This window comes from Polypterus senegalus, chromosome 14 (assembly GCF_016835505.1).
Source record: "Polypterus senegalus isolate Bchr_013 chromosome 14, ASM1683550v1, whole genome shotgun sequence".
NCBI classification, from domain to species: Eukaryota; Metazoa; Chordata; class Cladistia; order Polypteriformes; family Polypteridae; genus Polypterus; species Polypterus senegalus.
In genome coordinates, this window is record NC_053167.1 from 34,962,566 (window position 1) to 34,983,222 (window position 20,657).

At 38.7% G+C, this 20,657-nt stretch overlaps 1 protein-coding gene across 1 annotated transcript in view; it reads right to left on the reverse strand.

Moving 5' to 3' along the window:
* Nucleotides 1–17,365, reverse strand: part of LOC120514918 (translocon-associated protein subunit alpha-like) — a 35,798-nt gene extending 18,433 nt beyond the window's left edge. The window contains exons 1-7 of the mRNA XM_039735560.1: nt 17,239–17,365; nt 14,019–14,140; nt 13,334–13,412; nt 13,043–13,170; nt 8,328–8,462; nt 6,015–6,091; nt 1,381–1,459 (exon numbers count right to left, since the gene is read on the reverse strand). Of these exons, the coding sequence (XP_039591494.1) occupies nt 1,381–1,459; nt 6,015–6,091; nt 8,328–8,462; nt 13,043–13,170; nt 13,334–13,412; nt 14,019–14,140; nt 17,239–17,296 (678 nt within the window). The 5' untranslated portion in view covers nt 17,297–17,365. The remainder of the gene's footprint in view (nt 1–1,380; nt 1,460–6,014; nt 6,092–8,327; nt 8,463–13,042; nt 13,171–13,333; nt 13,413–14,018; nt 14,141–17,238) is intronic.
* Between the last annotated feature and the right edge of the window lie 3,292 nt (nt 17,366–20,657).

Genomic DNA, 20,657 nt, shown 5'->3' on the forward strand with positions numbered 1-20,657 from the left:
GAGCTCCGCTGCCGTCTTGCCGTTCTTTTTCTTTAGTGTTTAGTCCTCTCTCCTTTACTGATTTACTGTTTACTAGACGCAGTACTTACTGAATAGTATTTTTTCCTTTAATGTTGCTACTTAGAGTTTCTTAGTGTTTAGTAGACGAGGTGTGCCAATGTTCCTGGCGGTGTTGCGGTTTACTGTTACTTTCTACTTCGTTTTTGTACTTTAGTTTTTAGTAGACTTTTACTTTATCGCATTTACTGTTGTTCCCGGCGGTGTTGCCCTTTTTTACTTTATCTCATTTAGTGTTTGGTAGACTTTTACTTTATCTCATTTACTGTTGTTACCGGCGGTGTTGCCGTTTTTCCCGTTTCTATTTTTTTATGTAGCATATTCACGAATTTGTCATAGAGAAATTTTATATATTTTGGCTCCAGGATGACAAACCAAAAATGTTGTATATAAAGAAGCTCTATAAGTTGCATGTAGATACATAATTATTCCAACTACAGCGACTGCAGCGAAGCACACGAGTTCTGCTAGTTATTTCATATAATTATCCATTTCTTGTTTGCTTTTTCTGACAATATATTGTTAAGTAGCACATTAACGAAACTTTATTCTCATTATGCTAACACTTGCATGTTGACTCTTCATTTTAGCCATCTATTACTCTGATGCTTTGTTGATCACCATCTTATGTCTTCCAACGGTATATCTATGTTAAATGTTATCTTTTTCTCTTTCTTAAAAGCCCCTGACATACAGTAAACCATTTTCACCATCTCCTCTTACGCCTGCTCCATTTACATTTAGACGTTGCATTGTATTTCTTGTCTAAAATTCATTATATTTTCTATTAGCTCTCAGTTATTTCCACTGATCTGATCTAATCTAATTATTGTGTACTTCTAATGCTAGTGTGATCAATCCATTTGGAATTTGTTTAAAATATAAAAAATCAGAATGGTACTTCCAGCAACATTGGCCTCTATGTGCTAGTGGGACCAATCCTTGTAGTGCCCAGAAGGGGTATCTCTATTGATGGTTTCTGTACAGATGTAGCAGAAAATAACAGGAAACAACCTCTGTTACTCTTCTCATTATTACAACCATGGCAAAAAAAGCAAAAGTAATATAACTTGCTACACAATTATAGTCCATAAAATAGCAGTCGATATTCTGTTCAGCAGAAGATGATCCAAAAAACCAAACAGTTGTTAATCTGTAAAATTCTTGCAAGAGGTATAATGAAATTCGTCAATATAATTGGATGAATGAATAAAAGTACAGACTGTTCCCCTTAGCACAGATGATACTGCTATATAAATTAATTTTCAGAATGAAAAAAAGGCACTTCAGACATAATTGTTTGCCAGAGGTATAAAAACTTACTATTTGTGACTGGAGGGCATGGTACAATCCAAACATGATCAATGCCATAAGTCCAGCAAGGAACATGTACATAAAAATCCTAGATGGTGAAAGAGAAAGGCACAGCATGTAAGGTTACTGAATGCTAAGTACAGACCTGAAATTAGATTCGGTTTGTGTTTGCATTTTAATTTAGGTGCACTGTGACACTAAACTCTTGTTTGCATTACTCAGAAAAGAAACTGCAGGAATTGGAGAAAACCCTAAGGACGTCTTCCTACTATTTTAAAACTATAAATACAACATGATCAAAAACAGGAGGAGAAAATAGAAATGAACATGCATAAGTAAGCATTGGCCATAAGAAAAATGAAAGAAATAGATTTGCTCAAGTCTTACAAACTCCAAAAATCTTAATCACATTGTATATGCCATGTGATATTCAATATGTTAAAGTGACCTGTGTATTGTTTTGAACTTAAATACATTACCTGCTTAGGAAATATTTTTTCATATTTCATATACAGTATATTTCTAGTTATTATGTTGCACTGCTTGTATTTCATTTTCACTATATAATCTTGCTTTTTTGTTTTCACTACCATATTGTATGAATCTGTGAGAATGTATTTTTTGGGTTTTGTCATAAAAATGCTAAAAAAAAAAAAGGGGGCTGAAGCTCCTAGTTAAATAATGATGGGTTTATTGTACACAAAAAAAAATTTAGAAAAGTAATAAAGTCTTAGAAAACACTCTGGAAACACAACAATAACATCACAACATGATATCTCTCAGCCTACAAGATGGAAATGATATCAATCACATTTTCCCTGCATAACACTTCTTTGAAAACACTGGAAAAAATCCTTGAAAAGCGGCTGAGAAATGCCCCAAAAAGTATGAAAGAATGCTTGCAAAAAAACATTAAAAAGTTTGCAAAATGCTAAACAAACACTGAAAATGTAAAATGTTCAATTGTGAATGGGCCCATATTGTTTTGCTACCACAGACAGAACTGTAAGTGAAACTTCCATTCCAATGTGCACTTCAGTTTGTGGAGCCTCCTTGTTGGAGTCACAGATCTCTTATATAGTATTTTGAGGAGACCCAATTTAGCTCTAAGGGTCAAGGCCAAGTTTTTCTTTCTATCTATAGGAAGGAGGCCAGAAAAGTAGGTTAGTACTGTTGTTTCTAATCTAACATTGTCTGTGTAGAAACTACATGGGATTTCCACCAACATCTCTAAAGATTCTTCAGAAGAGCTCTACAATGCAATTGTAAAATAAATCTGCTGGCCCTTTGTTTAAATCTTTTCTGGTACCAATCATAACCTTACTGAACAGCATTGTACTAATTGTAATGTGATGTTTAACACTAGAATAGCCTGAAGCCTATGAAAAAACTTATAATCCCAGCCCACCTTAAATCCCTTGGCACCTCTCCATCAGCATCTTTTGTTTTGTAAATGTGTCGATCAGCACAAGCAGCAAGCAGCCTGCTGTCCCATCCACACCTTGACAGAGCTCAGCTCGTGGGCAAAAACTTCTCCCAGCTCAAGCCAAGGCTCCTTATCTGTGTGTGAGATCTGGAGTTGTATAGAGGAAAAATAATACAGTATATCCTTATTTAGAATACATGCATTTCATGTGTTTTCCATTTCTACAAAAATCTGGGTAAGTGTAGGATGAAAGAAAATGAGAGAAATGCTGAACACATACCTAAAGCAGAAACGTGTTCCATGTTATACTAATAATGGCGTGAACTGCATAATGTGTGAAGACTTTAGTCCAAATATTAAATAAACATGTGCACGTTTATTCAAGAATATAACCAAAGAAAAAAAAAACCCAGTTGATTTACACGTGGCTGTCAATGAGTTAAAAACTCAAGCTCAAGTGTCAGTCGACAGGGAGTTTACACGTATTCTTGAATAGTGCAGAGGTAAGAAGTACTGCCTTATAACCCGAAGGTCCCAGGTTTGAGACTGGGTGGTCCATGCTTTGAGTAGGGAGCTGCTATTATTATTATTATTTCTACAATATAATAAAAACATGCATTTGATTTGAGTCTGTAACACCTGGTGTAAATTTTGGCTACTTGTAAAAGTTAGAGCTTGTTTTTTATTATTCAGTTTTATTCTCTCAGTGACGTTCACGTGGTACAACAAACTTGCCTCTTCCTCTTTGAGTTGATGACATTTATCTCCATTCTTTTCACAAGAACAGTGCTGTGGCTGATGCCTGCTCAGAACTATTTGCTGTGTTGATGACAGTGTAAGCGCCCAAAAAGAAGAAGCCTTTGATTTCAGTTTGTAACAGCCGATGTAAAGTTTGGGAGCATACACCGTCAGCACAGCGCTGTCAGATCTAAACACCAGCATGGCAAATTGCTCATGTACTGAAGTGACTTTAGGTGCATGTGGAAGTTCCATTTTACTTTATGGTGCCAAGCAGGGTTGTGGTGTGGTGCAGCAGTCCTTTTGCCAGTGAAAGCGCTATGAAGAAGTTGTCTGTTGTTACGGTCCTGCCTTTGTCCATAGCGGGACATTGTATCTTTGATTGACGGTATATATATAAAAAACACAACCATCAGTTTTTTACAATTACCTCTGGTATAGATTAATAGTGTGATCAGTTTCTGTATTTTAAATTAGCAGTACACTGCACACCTTGTTCCCAACCACTGTATAGAGAGGGTACTTGTGATTCAGTGTCCATATATTTTTTTAACTCCCTTGTTATTCTTGTTGCACTTTATTCCTTGATGAAATCTCTAGGTGGAGGGTTTGGGTGCTGTGCGGTGGGTGTTTCATTGTTCTAAAAATACTGTATTTTTCTGTTAACTGAAATTGTTTGTTGTAACTTTCACATAACTAATAAAAAATTGATTGCATAAAGAAGACACTACATAATAAAGAGTAAATGGGTATAGAAGAAAGCTCCCAGACCCAAAAACAGACCATCATGCCAAATCAATATAGGAAGTTATATATACAGTGGTGTGAAAAACTATTTGCCCCCTTCCTGATTTCTTATTCTTTTGCATGTTTGTCACACAAAATGTTCCTGATCATCAAACACATTTAACCATTAGTCAAATATAACACAAGTAAACACAAAATGCAGTTTTTAAATGATGGATTTTATTATTTAGGGAGAAAAAAAAATCCAAACCTACATGGCTCTGTGTGAAAAAGTAATTGCCCTCTGAACCTAATAACTGGTTGGGCCACCCTTAGCAGCAATAACTGCAATCAAGCATTTGCGATAACTTGCAAGGAGTCTTTTACAGCGCTCTGGAGGAATTTTGGCCCACTCATCTTTGCAGAATTGTTGTAATTCAGCTTTATTTGAAGGTTTTCTAGCATGAACCGCCTTTTTAAGGTCATGCCATAGCATCTCAATTGGATTCAGGTCAGGACTTTGACTAGGCCACTCCAAAGTCTTCATTTTGTTTTTCTTCAGCCATTCAGAGGTGGATTTGCTGGTGTGTTTTGGGTCATTGTCCTGTTGCAGCACCCAAGATCGCTTCAGCTTGAGTTGACGAACAGATGGCCGGACATTCTCCTTCAGGATTTTTGGTAGACAGTAGAATTCATGGTTCCATCTATCACAGCAAGCCTTCCAGTTCCTGAAGCAGCAAAACAACCCCAGACCATCACACTACCACCATCATATTTTACTGTTGGTATGATGTTCTTTTTCTGAAATGCTGTGTTCCTTTTACGCCAGATGTAACGGACATTTGCCTTCCAAAAGTTCAACTTTTGTCTCATCAGTCCACAAGGTATTTTCCCAAAAGTCTTGGCAATCATTGAGATGTTTCTTAGCAAAATTGAGACGAGCCCTAATGTTCTTTTTGCTTAACAGTGGTTTGCGCCTTGGAAATCTGCTATGCCGGCCGTTTTTGCCCAGTCTCTTTCTTATGGTGGAGTCGTGAACACTGACCTTAATTGAGGCAAGTGAGGCCTGCAGTTCTTTAGACGTTGTCCTGGGGTCTTTTGTGACCTCTCGGATGAGTCGTCTCTGCACTCTTGGGGTAATTTTGGTCGGCCGGCCACTCCTGGAAAGGTTCACCACTATTCCATGTTTTTGCCATTTGTGGATAATGGCTCTCACTGTGGTTCACTGGAGTCCCAAAGCTTTAGAAATGGCTTTATAACCTTTACCAGACTGACAGATCTCAATTACTTCTGTTCTCATTTTTTCCTGAATTTCTTTGGATCTTGGCATGATGTCTAGCTTTTGAGGTGCTTTTGGTCTACTTCTCTGTGTCAGGCAGCTCCTATTTAAGTGCTTTCTTGATTGAAACAGGTGTGGCAGTAATCAGGCCTGGGGGTGGCTACGGAAATTGAACTCAGGTGTGATACACCACAGTTAGGTTATTTTTGAACAAGGGGGCAATTACTTTTTCACACAGGGCCATGTAGGTTTGGATTTTTTCTCCCTAAATAATAAAAACCATCATTTAAAAACTGCATTTTGTGTTTACTTGTGTTATATTTGACTAATGGTTAAATGTGTTTGATGATCAGAAACATTTTGTGTGACAAACATGCAAAAGAATAAGAAATCAGGAAGGGGGCAAATAGTTTTTCACACCACTGTATATTATATATATTTATATATAGTTATACGATATTTGAGAACACTTACGTTTCTCCATCCAGTCCTTCTTCTAGCTCTGAGATGGTGACTGTTTGATTGTACACCGTGTTCTGAAACGCTTTCCCCTGTTAACAATATGGAGTATTACAGAAACCTGTACTTCTTGTATACATGCAGCCAAACTGTAGATTCAACATCTCAAGTCTTGAGAAGATAATTATTGGTACAGGAAATTAAATACAATTTTGTAATTAAGGACACTATGGCTTAAAAATGGAGCAATCAATATTTAATACTGTATTTTTTCATAAGGTAGTCAAGTGCAATAACAACATTTGCAGTAAATATACATAAAACAAAGCATGCAAGTGTCATTTAGATTTAAGCAATGTTTGAAAAACTTTTATGAGTTTGAAAAAGTTTTGAAAGGCACTGCACTTGGAACCTATGTGTGACTACACAGTAGTTAAAGTACCAACCTTGGGGGCGTGCAACCCAAATCCTGGTTATGTTGAAAAAAGTAGGTGAAAATTACTGCTGAGATGATGGTCAATGATATTGTCCATCATCAATGGACAAGCCACATTATTAATGTAAATAAAAATCAACAATCGACTCCAAACATTTACAGAAATTTCCTCAAAACACCAAATTGCAGCCATCACATTTTTACTATCTTGTGCGCCTCACAAGAAAACTGTCAGTCACTCATCAGGTGTTTTTGCTCTCAGTCAGTTTGCTTTGTTTTGAATCAGGGGATGATTTGTTACTTTGTTTTTAATATCTAGTTACTTTGGTTGTGTTTTCTAGCAAGCTAAGCATCTCAATAGACATCCTTTGGCAGTGTTTTGAAATTCTTTTACTGGGCAGAAACACAGCTGTATGAGCAAAATGCCTATTATCGAACAGTTGGAAGACTATTTGAAAATTATGCCCTACTATGCTTGGTACAAAAAGGACACATTTGAAACAGACAAGTTTACAAAAGAAAGCCAACTCTGCTGAGCACATACAGTATGCTTAAGTTTTATGATGGTGGGCATAGTTTCATTTAAATATATGATGTTCTGTGTGACCCAGGTTCGCTTCCCGGGTCCTCCCTGTGTGGAGTTTGCATGTTCTCCCCGTGTCTGCGTGGGTTTCCTCTGGGCACTCCGGTTTCCTCTCACAGTCCAAAGACATGCAGGTTAGGTGGATTGGCGATTCTAGATTGGCCCTAGTGTGTGCATGTGCTTGTGTGTGTCCTGTGGTGGGTTGGCACCCTGCCTGGGATTGGTTCCTGCCTTGTGCCCTGTGTTTGGCTGGGATTGGCTCCAGCAGACCCCCGTGACCCTGTGTTCGGATTCAGCGGGTTGGAAAATGGATGGATGGATGGCCTGTGTTTACTGTCCAGTAGCCACCATATAAAAGTAATCTCATCTTAGTTCAGCACAAATCATAAGTGTACCATCTTAGCTCTTGTATATATTTGTTAATAATGATCATGTTGGACTGTTTGACTGATATTTACTAAAAATGTCAATGTTAATGTGTGCATTGCGAGGACGCCCCATCTCACCTGTGCACATCACTTTTCATAGTGTAAGATTAGGTGGTTTGTGCGATGGTCAAGCTGTTCATATCTTGCCACCTCTGTATATATGTTTTAAATTGACCTGATCACAAGTGCATTTTCAAATGTCTTACTGCACGTGAGAGAAGCAGTAAGCCAGATCAGGTGCTTGGCTTTCTCTGGTTGGCTGGTAATTGTGCAAGTTGTTTTACGTGAATTGTGCTACATTTGTACATATGTGCGCATTTATTTGTAGCTTTTTATTTTCATTAAGTTCAATGTTAACCCCTGACTCATTATGTATTGAATGAGATTACCTAATTCTGACAGATACATAGCATGACTACCACAGCATGCACAAATTCACAGCTAATACATAATATCTTACACGGTTAGATTGTGCCATGCAAGATCACATTCATACCTCATACGAAACACTCCAGGGTTCACTTCGTACTGCAGGGAAACCACCCTTTTCCAAAGGGTCTCAATACTGTTATTCTGGTCCGCACAGGGGTGTGACTGGAGTCTTCTGAATGAACCGGACTTTTGTAGAAATCATTCCAGAGTTCAAAAAAACGGGCCCAAATGAGCTAGTTGTTAAAACACCTATATTTACAGCAGGAGGCATGTGAATTATAAACCTGCTCTCATTATGCCCCACAGCTCTAACAGAGGATAAAGGTATTAGAACAAGCTGTACACATGTTGTATACATGCAGCCAAACTCTAAATTCAACGTTTCAGAAGCACTTCAGAAAAACAGCTGGCTCACACAAACTCTGATAAATAACCATTGCAATACTCACATTGTTATCCACATAGTTAAGCAGGATGACCAGTCCAAAAGGCCGTCCAGCCATGGATTCAGCAGGTATAAAAGAATACTGGAAAGTAGCTTGCTGGTCAGGTTGCACAATAATATTCAACGGTAAAGCTGTGAACTAAAAAAGACAAAGTTATTGTCTCCATTGTATATATACTATATAAACTGCTCAAAAAAATTAAAGGAACACTTTGAAAACACATCAGATCTCAATGGGAAAAAGAAATCCTCCTGGATATCTATACTGATATAGACTGGGTAATGTGTTACGAACGAAAGGATGCCACATCGTTTGATGGAAATGAAAATGATCAACCTACAGAGCCCTGAATTCAAAGACGCCCCAAAAATCAGAGTGAAAAAATTATGTGGCAGGCTAGTCCATTTTGCCAAAATTTAATTGCAGCAACTCAAAATTGTACGCAGCACTTTGTATGGCCCCTGTGTTCTTGTATACATGCCTGACAACATCGGTGCATGCTTCTAATGAGATGACAGATGGTGTTGTGGGGGATCTCCTCCCAGATCTGGACCAGGGCATCACTGAGCTCCTGGACAGTCTGAGGTGCAACCTGGTGGCATTGGATGGACCAAAACATAATGTCCCAGAGGTGTTCTATTGGATTTAGGTCAGGAAAGTGTGGTGGCCAGTCAATGGTATCAATTCCTTCATCCTCCAGGAACTGTCTGCATACTTTCACCACATGAGGCCAGGAATTGTCGTGCACCAGGAGCCACTGTACCAGCATAGGGTCTGACAATGGGTCCAAGAATTTCATCCTGATACCTAAAGGCAGCCAAGGTGCCTTTGTCAAGCCTGTAGCGGTCTGTGTGACCCTCCATGGATATGCCTCCCCAGACAAGCATTAACCCACTACCAAACTGCTCATGCTGAATGATGTTACAGGCAGCATAATGTTCTCCATGGCTTCTCCAAACCCTTTCACTTCTGTCACGTGCTCAGGGTGAACCTGCTCTCATCTGTAAACAGCACAGGGCACCAGTGGTGCATCTGCCAATTCTGGTATTCTATGGCGAATGCCAATCGAGCTGCATGCTACTGGGCAGTGAGCTCAGGGCCCATTAGAGGACATGGGGCCCTTGGGTTACCCTCATGAAGTCTTTCTGGTTGTTTGGTCAGAGACATTCACACCAGTGGCCTGCTGGAGGTCATTTTGTAGGGCTCTGGCAGTGCTCATCCTGTTCCTCCTTGACCAAAGGAGCAGATACTGGTCCTGCTGATGGGTTATGGACCTTCTATGGCCCTCTCCAGCTCTCCTAGAGTAACTGCTTGTCTCCTAGAATCTCCTCCATGCCCTTGAGACTGTGCAGGGAGACACAGCAAACCTTCTGGAAATGACACGTATTGATGTGCCATCCTGGAGAAGTTGGACTACCTGTGCAACCTCTGTAGGGTTCAGGTATCGCCTCATGCTACCAGTAGTGACACTGACTGTAGCCAAATGCAAAACTAGTGAAGAAACAGTCAGAAAAGATGAGGAGGGAAAAATGTCAGTGGCCTCCACCTGTTAAACCATTCCTGTTTTGGGGGTCATCTCATTGTTGCCCCTCTAGTGCATCTGTTGTTAATTTCATTAACACCACAGCAGCTGAAATTGATTAACAACCCCCTCTGCTACTTAACTGACCAGATTAATATCCCATAAGTTTCATTGACTTTATGTTATACTCTGATTAAAAAGTGTTCCTTTAATTCTTTTGAGCAGTATATTTTGTAAGGTACATATTACATATGGCTTAACTTTCCTTCAGTCGTATTTTGTCATTTACTTCAAATATATTTAAAAACTAGCCGTGTTAACTGGCTTTGCTTGGGAAATTTCCTTAGACAATTAGCCTCAGTTATAGTGCTGTTAATTGGATATATCAAAAGTGCTATGTAACTAATTGTTTACCTTTCTATATATGTTATTTTCTTACCAAGGGTTAATAGTAGCTGATGGGAGCTCCTTACTCTTGAACATGCTGCATACAATTGCAGATCAGTAAAACATTTGTGCTGTAGATTAATTCTTGCTTTTCATGATGACTGACTTTAGCTTTCGTTGATGGTCATTAGAAAACACAATTTTACTATTAACGTGAATTCAAGCAGGTAATTAGTTTATATATATAATGGTAATTTAGTGTATACAGTAACTATAATTTCACCCTGTATCTCATAAGTTGATGTAATCTTGTACTGTTACATAGTTTTGGAGGGTTTATATCAAAAGCAATATACATCGAATCATTATTTACTTTAAATTATTCCATACAGCATTGACTTTAATAGGCTGCATATTTACAATAAATTGAATGTTTTAAGTATGATGACCCAGTACTTGAAGGGAAAGAAAGAAGTCACTGGCAGCAGTGTGTTTAGCGGGTGTCTTGCTCCTCCTTGCTTTTTTTACTTTTTTCACACGGTACATATTAGTTGAGTTTGGGAGGGGAGCCAGGCAAGTCAGGTAGTCACTCGAGGAGCAGGGGTTGCCTGTGAAACTTCAACTTCCCCAATAAAATAACATTTAATTAATTCTTGGAAATGACAGGGACTAGTCATTAGTACACTAACAAACATTGCTGGTGCTTTAAGTAAAAACTGAAACAGGTACTGGTAGCAGCCCACTAAAAAACACAGCAGTGCCCACTTCATTCATGTTCATTTAAGCATTTAAACTTACCATGGCATGCCATCACGCTTGGTTTCTTTTGTACTCAGGGCTTGGAGTGGGCTGTCCCAGCACTTCCCGATTTCTGCTTTGCGAACAGGAGTGTAGTGGCACATTGTGCTCTGACCTCCAAGTGGACAACCCAGTTCTAAGCGGTATAGCATGCATTTCATCAACAAGGGCCCACCCATCCTTCGAAGTGTGTGTATATAAGTACGCTTGAAAAACCGAGGAGAAGAAGCTGAGAGAACATGGAGCACTGCATGTGCCAAAAGACACAACTTGCTAAACACGTCCTCTTTGAGCTTCACTGAACTTTCATCCTTGCCCTTTGCTTCTGGTAGTGGCTTACTGTATCTACTATCTATATTTACTATATCTATTGTATGAGAGGTTTTTACACCTAAAAACTGATATACTGAAATGTCCTTTCTTAGTGGATATCTAGTGCCCTAGATGAACCATCCTGCCAAATTTCAGCTTTTTGATTAAACAGGATGTGGCTGACAGCCGGCTGTGCAACCTGGCTGAGACGCCCGAAGAGAAGAAAGATGGGGGAAGGCACCTATTCAGGGACACTGCCTCCCCTAAGACACAAGATGGCGAGATCCCTGCAGCGTAGAAGTGCCCCGGATTCCCACAGGGTATCATGGACTTTGTAATTCGGATTCACAGCCCTGCTAGGTACCATGGGTGCCACCAGGGGACGCTGCCGGAAGTAACAAGGCTTTATAGTTTCCATATAGCCCGGAAGTACTCCCAAGTCACGAGGACGGAAGAACAGAAGTACTTCCGGGCTGAAGAAAAATGTAATTCTCTATCTGACCCGGAGGTGTCAAATCACGTGAACAGGAGCGGAGAAGCCCATCTGGGTCAAGAACTATATAAAGGACTATGGGAAACCCAGCAGGAGAGCCGGAGTTGGGAGGGAGTGTGACAGAGCTTGCTGGGAGGTGTGGAGGAGAATTGTATTGTTGAGTTTGGTTTGTGTTTATTGTGGTGGTTGTGGTGCTTTGGGGCACAATACAAAGAAGAAGAAAAGAAAATAAATATCTTCTTAGTGATTTTATTCCGTGTCCTGCGTACTGTCTGTTGGGGTAAAGGTGAGCAACAGCGCCACCCAGCGTCCACTTTGTGAATGAGTGTGCATGTCATCTTTTGATTTATATATATCACTTGCTGATAACCCAACAGTTTGATCTTATGCTATTTTCATGTATGTTTATTATTTTATATACATATGAAAGCCATGGAAACCTTTCTAAAACACAACTCACTTAGCCTTAAAATATCTGGGAACTTAAAATTAAAGTATCAGAGCAAATATCAAGTTAGAAAAGTACTCTAACTATCATGTTAGAGTCAGCAGTTGCACCACAGGTATGGTTTAAATTGTTTAATCTTGAGAAATTGAGAAAAAATAAAACCAACTAGCAAGTTAACTTTTTCGATCTTCACGTGTCACCTTCATGATATTTGCCAAACTATATTTATGCATTACACTTGATTAAATTGTTCACACTTAAAGAACATGATTTCAGTGTTTGGTCCTTCTCTCTGTCTGTCTCTTTTTCCCTCCTTCAAGAGCTGATATCTTACCCAGTGTAGATGAATAAGAATTTTCTTCTTAACTGATGAAATGCCCATATTCTAAAGTACTTCAGTACATGCATAACATTTTCCAACCTACCCATTATCCAGAATTCGATTAAGGTGGTTGCAAACAATCTGTTAAATCTTACATCATCTTAAAAATCCATTATTGATTTCCATATTTCCTTATTTCTTAGGACTTGGAACCATAGACAGATACTCTTTTAACTATTTAGTGTGAAAACCAGCTATTTTTTTGTGTACAAATTGAGGTCACCCTTCTTTAGAATGCAGTATCACTACAATTGTTTCACTATTATGAAAATATTATAAAAGTGTTCAATATATTGAAGGTAGAAATTAGTATCACAATGTACCTGTCAGAAACAAACATTAGCAAATACATTTTTAATTTCCAAAAGATACTCACATTCTGAATGTAGAACTGAAAGTCTTGGGGGTAGCGAAAAGATGCCTCTAGAGACTGCACGGTAAAAACATCTTCACCTTTATTGGTGAATCCCACCAGAAAATGAGCAATTGCATTGGCTGGGAAATCTGGAAGAAGGATAAAATAAAGAATGTATAGAAAATTGAACAATTACAGGTAGATTAGACTCTGTTAGCAGGACTTTTACATTTCAGAATAACTGTTCATTGCTTTTAAAGACCTTTTAGTTAAGACATCTGTCAACATACACATACTGCTCCAACATCTCACCTTCACCATTTACAAACATGATAGTTGTGTCAGCATCGGGGTGTGAGGTAGTTTCTTCAGCATCCAAGCTTTCATCAACCTTCACAGATGAAAAGATATTTCAGCAAAAGATAGTGGTCCTTCATCATCAAGATCTATTCACTGAATTAATTAATGACATGTTTTGGATTATCAGGAGCCAGAACCCTTTCTACTAGCAGCAACCAACCTTGAGCAAGTCAATCACAGGGCATAATCATTACCACATTTGCTCATACCAGGCTTATTTTGAATCACAAATTCATCCAACATACCAGTCTTTCAGATGCAGAAGCAAAAAAGTGATAAAAAAAAACCACATTCAGACAAAGAGGAAATGACAACATGCAAAGAGGCCAGTATTATAAGAGATATCACATATGAGATACCACTTCTCAATTAGGCACACTTTACAAACAAACCCACGTTCACTCACAACATGTCTACTTTGAAACAATCTGCATAAACTAAAAACCTTTGGTATAAGGGAGAAAAACAGGAGCGCCAATTTGACACAGTGAGTGACTGGGCTAGAAATTAAACTCAGCTTCAGCTCTAACTGTTTTGCAAATGTGTCGCTGTAATTATACACTTGCAAAATGGATATTTAACAAGTAATGGACATACAGAACCCAAACATCAACCAAAAACTATTTTTTTCACTTACTCTATCTGAGGCATCCGTTTCAATATCAGGTATCTCCTCTTCCTCTTCAATGTCATTATCTTCCTCAGCAATGAACTGTGAGTCCTTGGCATGCTCAAAATCATCATCAGCAAATGCACTTCCTGGAAAAGGCAAAAAGTGATACTGATGAGAAAACCCCAACACCATCATAAAGACCCTTCATATACAGTCTATAAAAATCATTATATACCTTATCTTTTTGATGCACTCTCGTGATCGATCTAGTGCAGTCCTAAACACAGATATAGCACTCAAAGTTGTCTTTATCTCTGTCTCTATAGCTGCATGCTTGCTTCAAAATATTTGCTGATACACTGCTTACAGCCAAAGGTGTGACTCTGTTGATAACTTTAATTGGTTTAAAATGTAACAGTAACATGGTTTAACAATCTATTTCTGCTCTTTATCAGTCATATGCAAAGAAAGACACAGAAAGGTTTTCTTTAACAAAAATAATGCTGATAAAAACGTATGACTAAACCTGACCTACTACCAAAGTTTCAAGTGTATTTGTAAAAATACCTTACATATTCCTAAAGTAAGCTGAATTCACATTTAGAGTCATCGCTAAATTCATTTAAAAAATTATGGATATCTAAAACAGCTAAGATACACATATCTCATTCATAAGATACACATGTTAAATTTCAGGATATCATGGAATAACTTTTTGCACCTTTTGAGATATCTCAGTTACATTTAGAATTATTTTAAAATGACTCTCTTCATATGCATCTGGAGATATCTCAAGGTGATTTCCTATAAAATTACTTCCAGTTCTTTTTAAGATCTCTTGTAATGGATTTTAGATATTTCACAATGTCCTAAAAGTTAATTAAGATATCTTAAAATACATTTCAGACATATTTACATATTCATCCATCCATTTTCTAACTCGCTGAATCCGAATACAGGGTCACGGGGGTCTGCTGGAGCCAATCCCAGCCAACACAGGGCACAAGGCAGGAACCAATCCAGGGCAGGGTGCCAACCCACCGCAGGACACACACAAACACCAAGCACACACTAGGGCCAATTTAGAATCGCCAATCCACCTAACCTGCATGTCTTTGGATTGTGGGAGGAAACCGGAGCAGCCGGAGGAAACCCACGCAGACACGGGGAGAACATGCAAACTCCAGGCAGGGAGGACCCAGGAAGCGAACCCAGGATCCTAACTGCAAGGCAGCAGCGCCACCCACTGCGCCACCGTGCCGCCCACATATTAAATAAGTAAATACATTGGAAAATGGTTCTATATGAGGTTCTACTTGTTATCATATTTGGCATTCAGAGTTAAATTAGGAAAAAGTTCACTTCTTAAACAAAACAGTCCACTAAACCAAGAAAAAGGCTTCATCCAAACACACGTGCAACCTACAGAAAGTTTTACATTTTTTATCAGGAGTCCTTTAAATATGCATAATATATAATATTAGTGCCCATATTTAATCAAGCATCTCTGAATTACTCCCTAGGAAATGCACTATAAGTCTGACTAGGATAAGAATTTGTCCTACCTCAAAGTAGGACATGCAAAGTAGTTATGAAACAAACTACAACCACCCCTGGCGAGGAATAGTAGTTCATGTTTGAGAATGAATGACATCATCATGTTATGTCACGCTTACTGCAAACTGGCACTCACTTCACCACAAAGATGGTGATGATGATAATAATAATAATAGTAATAACACCTTCTGGCAACTCCTAGAAAGTTAGAACATCTCATGAGCTCTCCTAAATCTTGTTGATGTTTGGAGTATTTTCCTAAATTAGGAAAAATAATAAAATACATAAACTACTATTCCTAAGAATAGGACCAACACTTTAAGAGTATTGTGCCAGTTAGGACCATTTTCCTACTCTTACACGCTTGAGAAATATGAGTGCAGATCTTGATTTTGTCCTTCTTGCTCCCTCGTTTTTTCATCATGCAGTTCCACATCCTAAACGAGAGTAAGTCCAGATTATCTTTTGTCTTAAAATACATTTTTATACAATACCCCCATCATACTATAAGCAGCTTCTACAATAGCAAGGGCATATAGAATGTATAGAGACACGGGGTTGGAGTATGATTTCGAGCTTATCCCTTCAATATATCTGTATCCGGTGTAAGACAAAAACCATCCTAGATGGGGTGGAATTCAATCCGAGTGCCCATATAGAATACCAGTGAGAATGCCACACGCATCTTTGGGAATATGGGAGGAAAACTCTACACAGACCAGCCTTGGGATTCACATTGATGATGCTGGATCTCTGAAGAAGTCAAAGAACCACCCTGACACCCAAAATATTCTTCGCTGTTGAGAATGACCATACAAGTAACTTTTAAATATATTCGTTTTTCTTTAGGTAATAAAGGAAATATTTCTAAAAACGGCAAACGTGTCCATTTATACCTGGTATTAAAAACTACCCGAGGACAGATGCTTAAAATTTCCAATTAACCTAACATGCATGCCTTTGGCAAAGGAAAGCTGCATAGATTCATTCATACCGTAAACATTCGGTACTGTAGTTTCGATAATAAAAAAAGCCGCTCAGTTCCACGAGTTTGCTGGTCGATAAGCGCCCCCTGCTGGCTGTTCGGAAGCTCGGTTGTTTGTCGTTCGTCATTCTGAAACTACTGACACGTCACCAGAAAGATACGCACGTGGCAATAAATCTATCAGTTTGCAGTGTAGGAGTGCGGGGCGCAGAACGTAATGTAATATTCAGGGTATTATAGCATTAAACAGGCATTAGAGAGGACACCAATTAGTTCAGCTGGATGCAGCTAAAGCGCACCAACATTTAAATCTAATAATTAAATAAAATGCAAATATTTATGCAAAAATTTCTATTCCACTTTTCAAAGGAGTGACCAAGAATTGAACTTCGTAAACGTTAACGCTTTTGGGAAAACGGTGGTGGGCCAATGAGTGTCGAAACGGGCGCAGGTTGACGGGACGTCCCGTCTGAGAATGGCTAAAGCCCAACAAACCGTGCTCATCCTCCGCAGTGCCACCTGCAAACTCTGATCTCTTTATCCTCAGACACACGAGTGACCTGCTGAGCCTCCGAAACTGCCCTTCGTTCCCCGCTAGCTGAACCTTCGTGGTTCTCCGTCTTCAAGTTTGAGTAATCTCTCTTTACCTGAGCCGCGATTACAGACCATAATCCGTGTCCTCCCGATCCCGCTAGGTTTTACCTGATGTATGCAGTGTAAACAGCAAAAGCAGTAATAGTTTTACACTCCAGAGCAACATCTTTAGCGATTTCTCTTCAAAAAGTCCCAAAGGATGTGCCAGTACTGTATTTCATGTAAAAAAGGAAAAGGGTGGGCTGGCAATTCTGAAGAAACGCCTCGGGTCGAACGTCATTGGTTTAGTACTGGCTGGCGTGTTGAAAGGCAGCAGGATTCGGAGCTGCCAAATGTTAGGTTCTCTTTATCTTTTCGGTTCTATTCTGACTTGTATGCCTAGACTCGGTATTTTTTGTATTCCAAAACATTTCTTTTTAATAATAGTCGTCATTATTTTTTTATAATCTCCGAAGCACTAAACCAGTATGCCACCTCTTTCAATGCAGTGCCTCAATCACACGCTTAGTTGTTGTCAATCTGAATTCCACAGATTTTCTATGTGATTTTCTGGGTTTTATGTCATATCTACAGACACGAGTATTGCAAAATGATTTGTGAGTTAAAAACGATCTTGGAGGACTGTGTCTGTGAGTAGGCTTCGAGCTCGATACATTCATACAGTCAGACGTTAGACCCCATCACAGTGCAGAGACTGATTTAGTCCAAGTACTAAATGATCTACACCTTTCCATGGTTTGTGACTGCATTTGTAATGATGTATCTAAGTGCCACGATTGATACTATAAACCAGGATACTGTATATTATTAAAAAGTAGTAAAAAAAAACAAAACATATTGGTATACATGGGCAGGAACTCTCCTGGTTTAGATCTTATCTAATTGACTGCTACATATAAAGAACTAATTGTGTTACCTCGCTTTACCTGGGAAATCTCCCAAGACAATGGGCCTTATATGGTTTATATAGGTGTATACATATATATATATAGTATCCTCAAGTTACTTTTCTGCATGCAGTAGTTATCTTTTTTTTTTTTTTTTGCAGGGGCTAACATTAGTTCACTGGAGCTCATTACTCTTGCATAGGCTACTTGTAATTTGCTCATCTGCTGTAGATCAGTTCTTGATTTTCCTGACCTTTTTGGTTCTTTTGATGATCATTGGAAAACACAATTTTGCAGCACACTGTACTGTTTTGAACTGAAAGAGGTTATTAGGAATAATAGGAATTTTTGGTATAAATATAATTTCTCCTCTAGGACATTCTGTTAAAATGGTAGTTTTAATCAGATTTGAATGTAACACTGTGATCTATAATCTTGTATTGTACTGTTGCAAAGTTTTGGAGCGTGTAGATGAAATGCTCCTGCCTTGTGCCCTGTGTTGGCTGGGATTGGCTCCAGCAGACCCTTGTGACCCTGTAGTTAGGATATAGCGGGTTGGATAATGGATGGATAGATGAAATGCAGTATACAAAAGGAAACAGGCTTGTGTATGAAAACAACAGTTTACTGCAGGGAAAGCAGGGAGCTAAAAAAAAAACACAGCCAATAAGAGCTGAATAATCTTCAAATAAACTTACAAAATGGAAAATGATGGAATGTCAAAAATAAGTACAGCAAACTGCTTTAGATGTGGGGTTTTTATTTTGTTCACTGAAGGATTATTTTTTTGAGTGTATTACTTGTCGTATGTTCACCTGGAGTGTGTGTGTGTGTGTGTGGGGGGGGGTGCAGTATTATAGTATTATTACCATTAGTTATTACATGTTGACGATTTTCATTTGTATGTGTCATTCACTCATGCAGTTTTTTGTCAACTTGTAGATTTTTGTTGTACTTTGTTATTAAAATGTAATTAATACGGCTTTAATCCGAAAGCCATTCACAGACGATAAAGTTGTAACATTAAAATGTTTAACTTATTACTAACAGCAATAACATGTACAGGCTGCAGATTTACATTGAACATGCAATTAATTCAACATTTTAAATTTTTGGGTTGTTTTGTCCCTGTAAATTTATTGTAGTGACATACACTCACCTAAAGGATTATTAGGAACACCTGTTCAATTTCTCATTAATGCAATTATCTAATCAACCAATCACATGGCAGTTGCTTCAATGCATTTAGGGGTGTGGTCCTGGTCAAGACAATCATCTGAACTCCAAACTGAATGTCAGAATGGGAAAGAAAGGTGATTTAAGCAATTTTGAGCGTGGCATGGTTGTTGGTGCCAGACGGGCCGGTCTGAGTATTTCACAATCTGCTCAGTTACTGGGATTTTCACGCACAACCATTTCTAGGGTTTACAAAGAATGGTGTGAAAAGGGAAAAACATCCAGTATGCGGCAGTCCTGTGGGCGAAAATGCCTTGTTGATATTAGAGGTCAGAGGAGAATGGGCCGACTGATTCAAGCTGATAGAAGAGCAACTTTGACTGAAATAACCACTCGTTACAACCAAGGTATGCAGCAAAGCATTTGTGAAGCCAAAACATTCACAACCTTGAGGCGGATGGGCTACAACAACAGAAGACCCCACCGGGTACCACTCATCTCCACTACAAATAGGAAAAAGAGGCTACAATTTGCATGAGCTCACCAAAATTGGACAGTTGAAGACTGGAAAAATGTTGCCTGGTCTGATGAGTCTCGATTTCTGTTGAGACATTCAAATGGTAGAGTCAGAACTTGGCGTAAACAGAATGAGAACATGGATCCATCATGCCTTGTTACCACTGTGCAGGCTGGTGGTGGTGGTGTAATGGTGTGGGGGATGTTTTCTTGGCACACTTTAGGCCCCTTAGTGCCAATTGGGCATCGTTTAAATGCCACAGGCTACCTGAACATTGTTTCTGACCATGTCCATCCCTTCATGACCACCATGTACCCATCCTCTGATGGCTACTTCCAGCAGGATAATGCACTATGTCACAAAGCTTGAATCATTTCAATTGGTTTCTTGAACATGACAATGAGTTCACTGTACTAAAATGTCCCCCACAGTCACCAGATCTCAACCCAATAGAGCATCTTTGGGATGTGGTGGAACGGAGCTTCGTGCCCTGGATGTGCATCCCACAAATCTCCATCAACTGCAAGATGCTATCCTATCAATATGGGCCAACATTTCTAAAGAATGCTTTCAGCACCTTGTTGAATCAATGCCACGTAGAATTAAGGCAGTTCTGAAGGCGAAAGGGGGTCAAACACCGTATTAGTATGGTGTTCCTAATAATCCTTTAGGTGAGTGTATATCCTGCCAAATTTCATGTTTTTAACTAAATTGGAAATTGTGCTTTTATTGATGAGTGAGTCAGTCAGTCAACTTTGTATTTTATATATATATATATATATATATATATATATATATATACATATATATATATATATATATATACAGTGATGTGAAAACTATTTGCCCCTTCCTGATTTCTTATTCTTTTGCATGTTTGTCACACAAAATGTTTCTGATCATCAAACACATTTAACCATTAGTCAAATATAACACAAGTAAACACA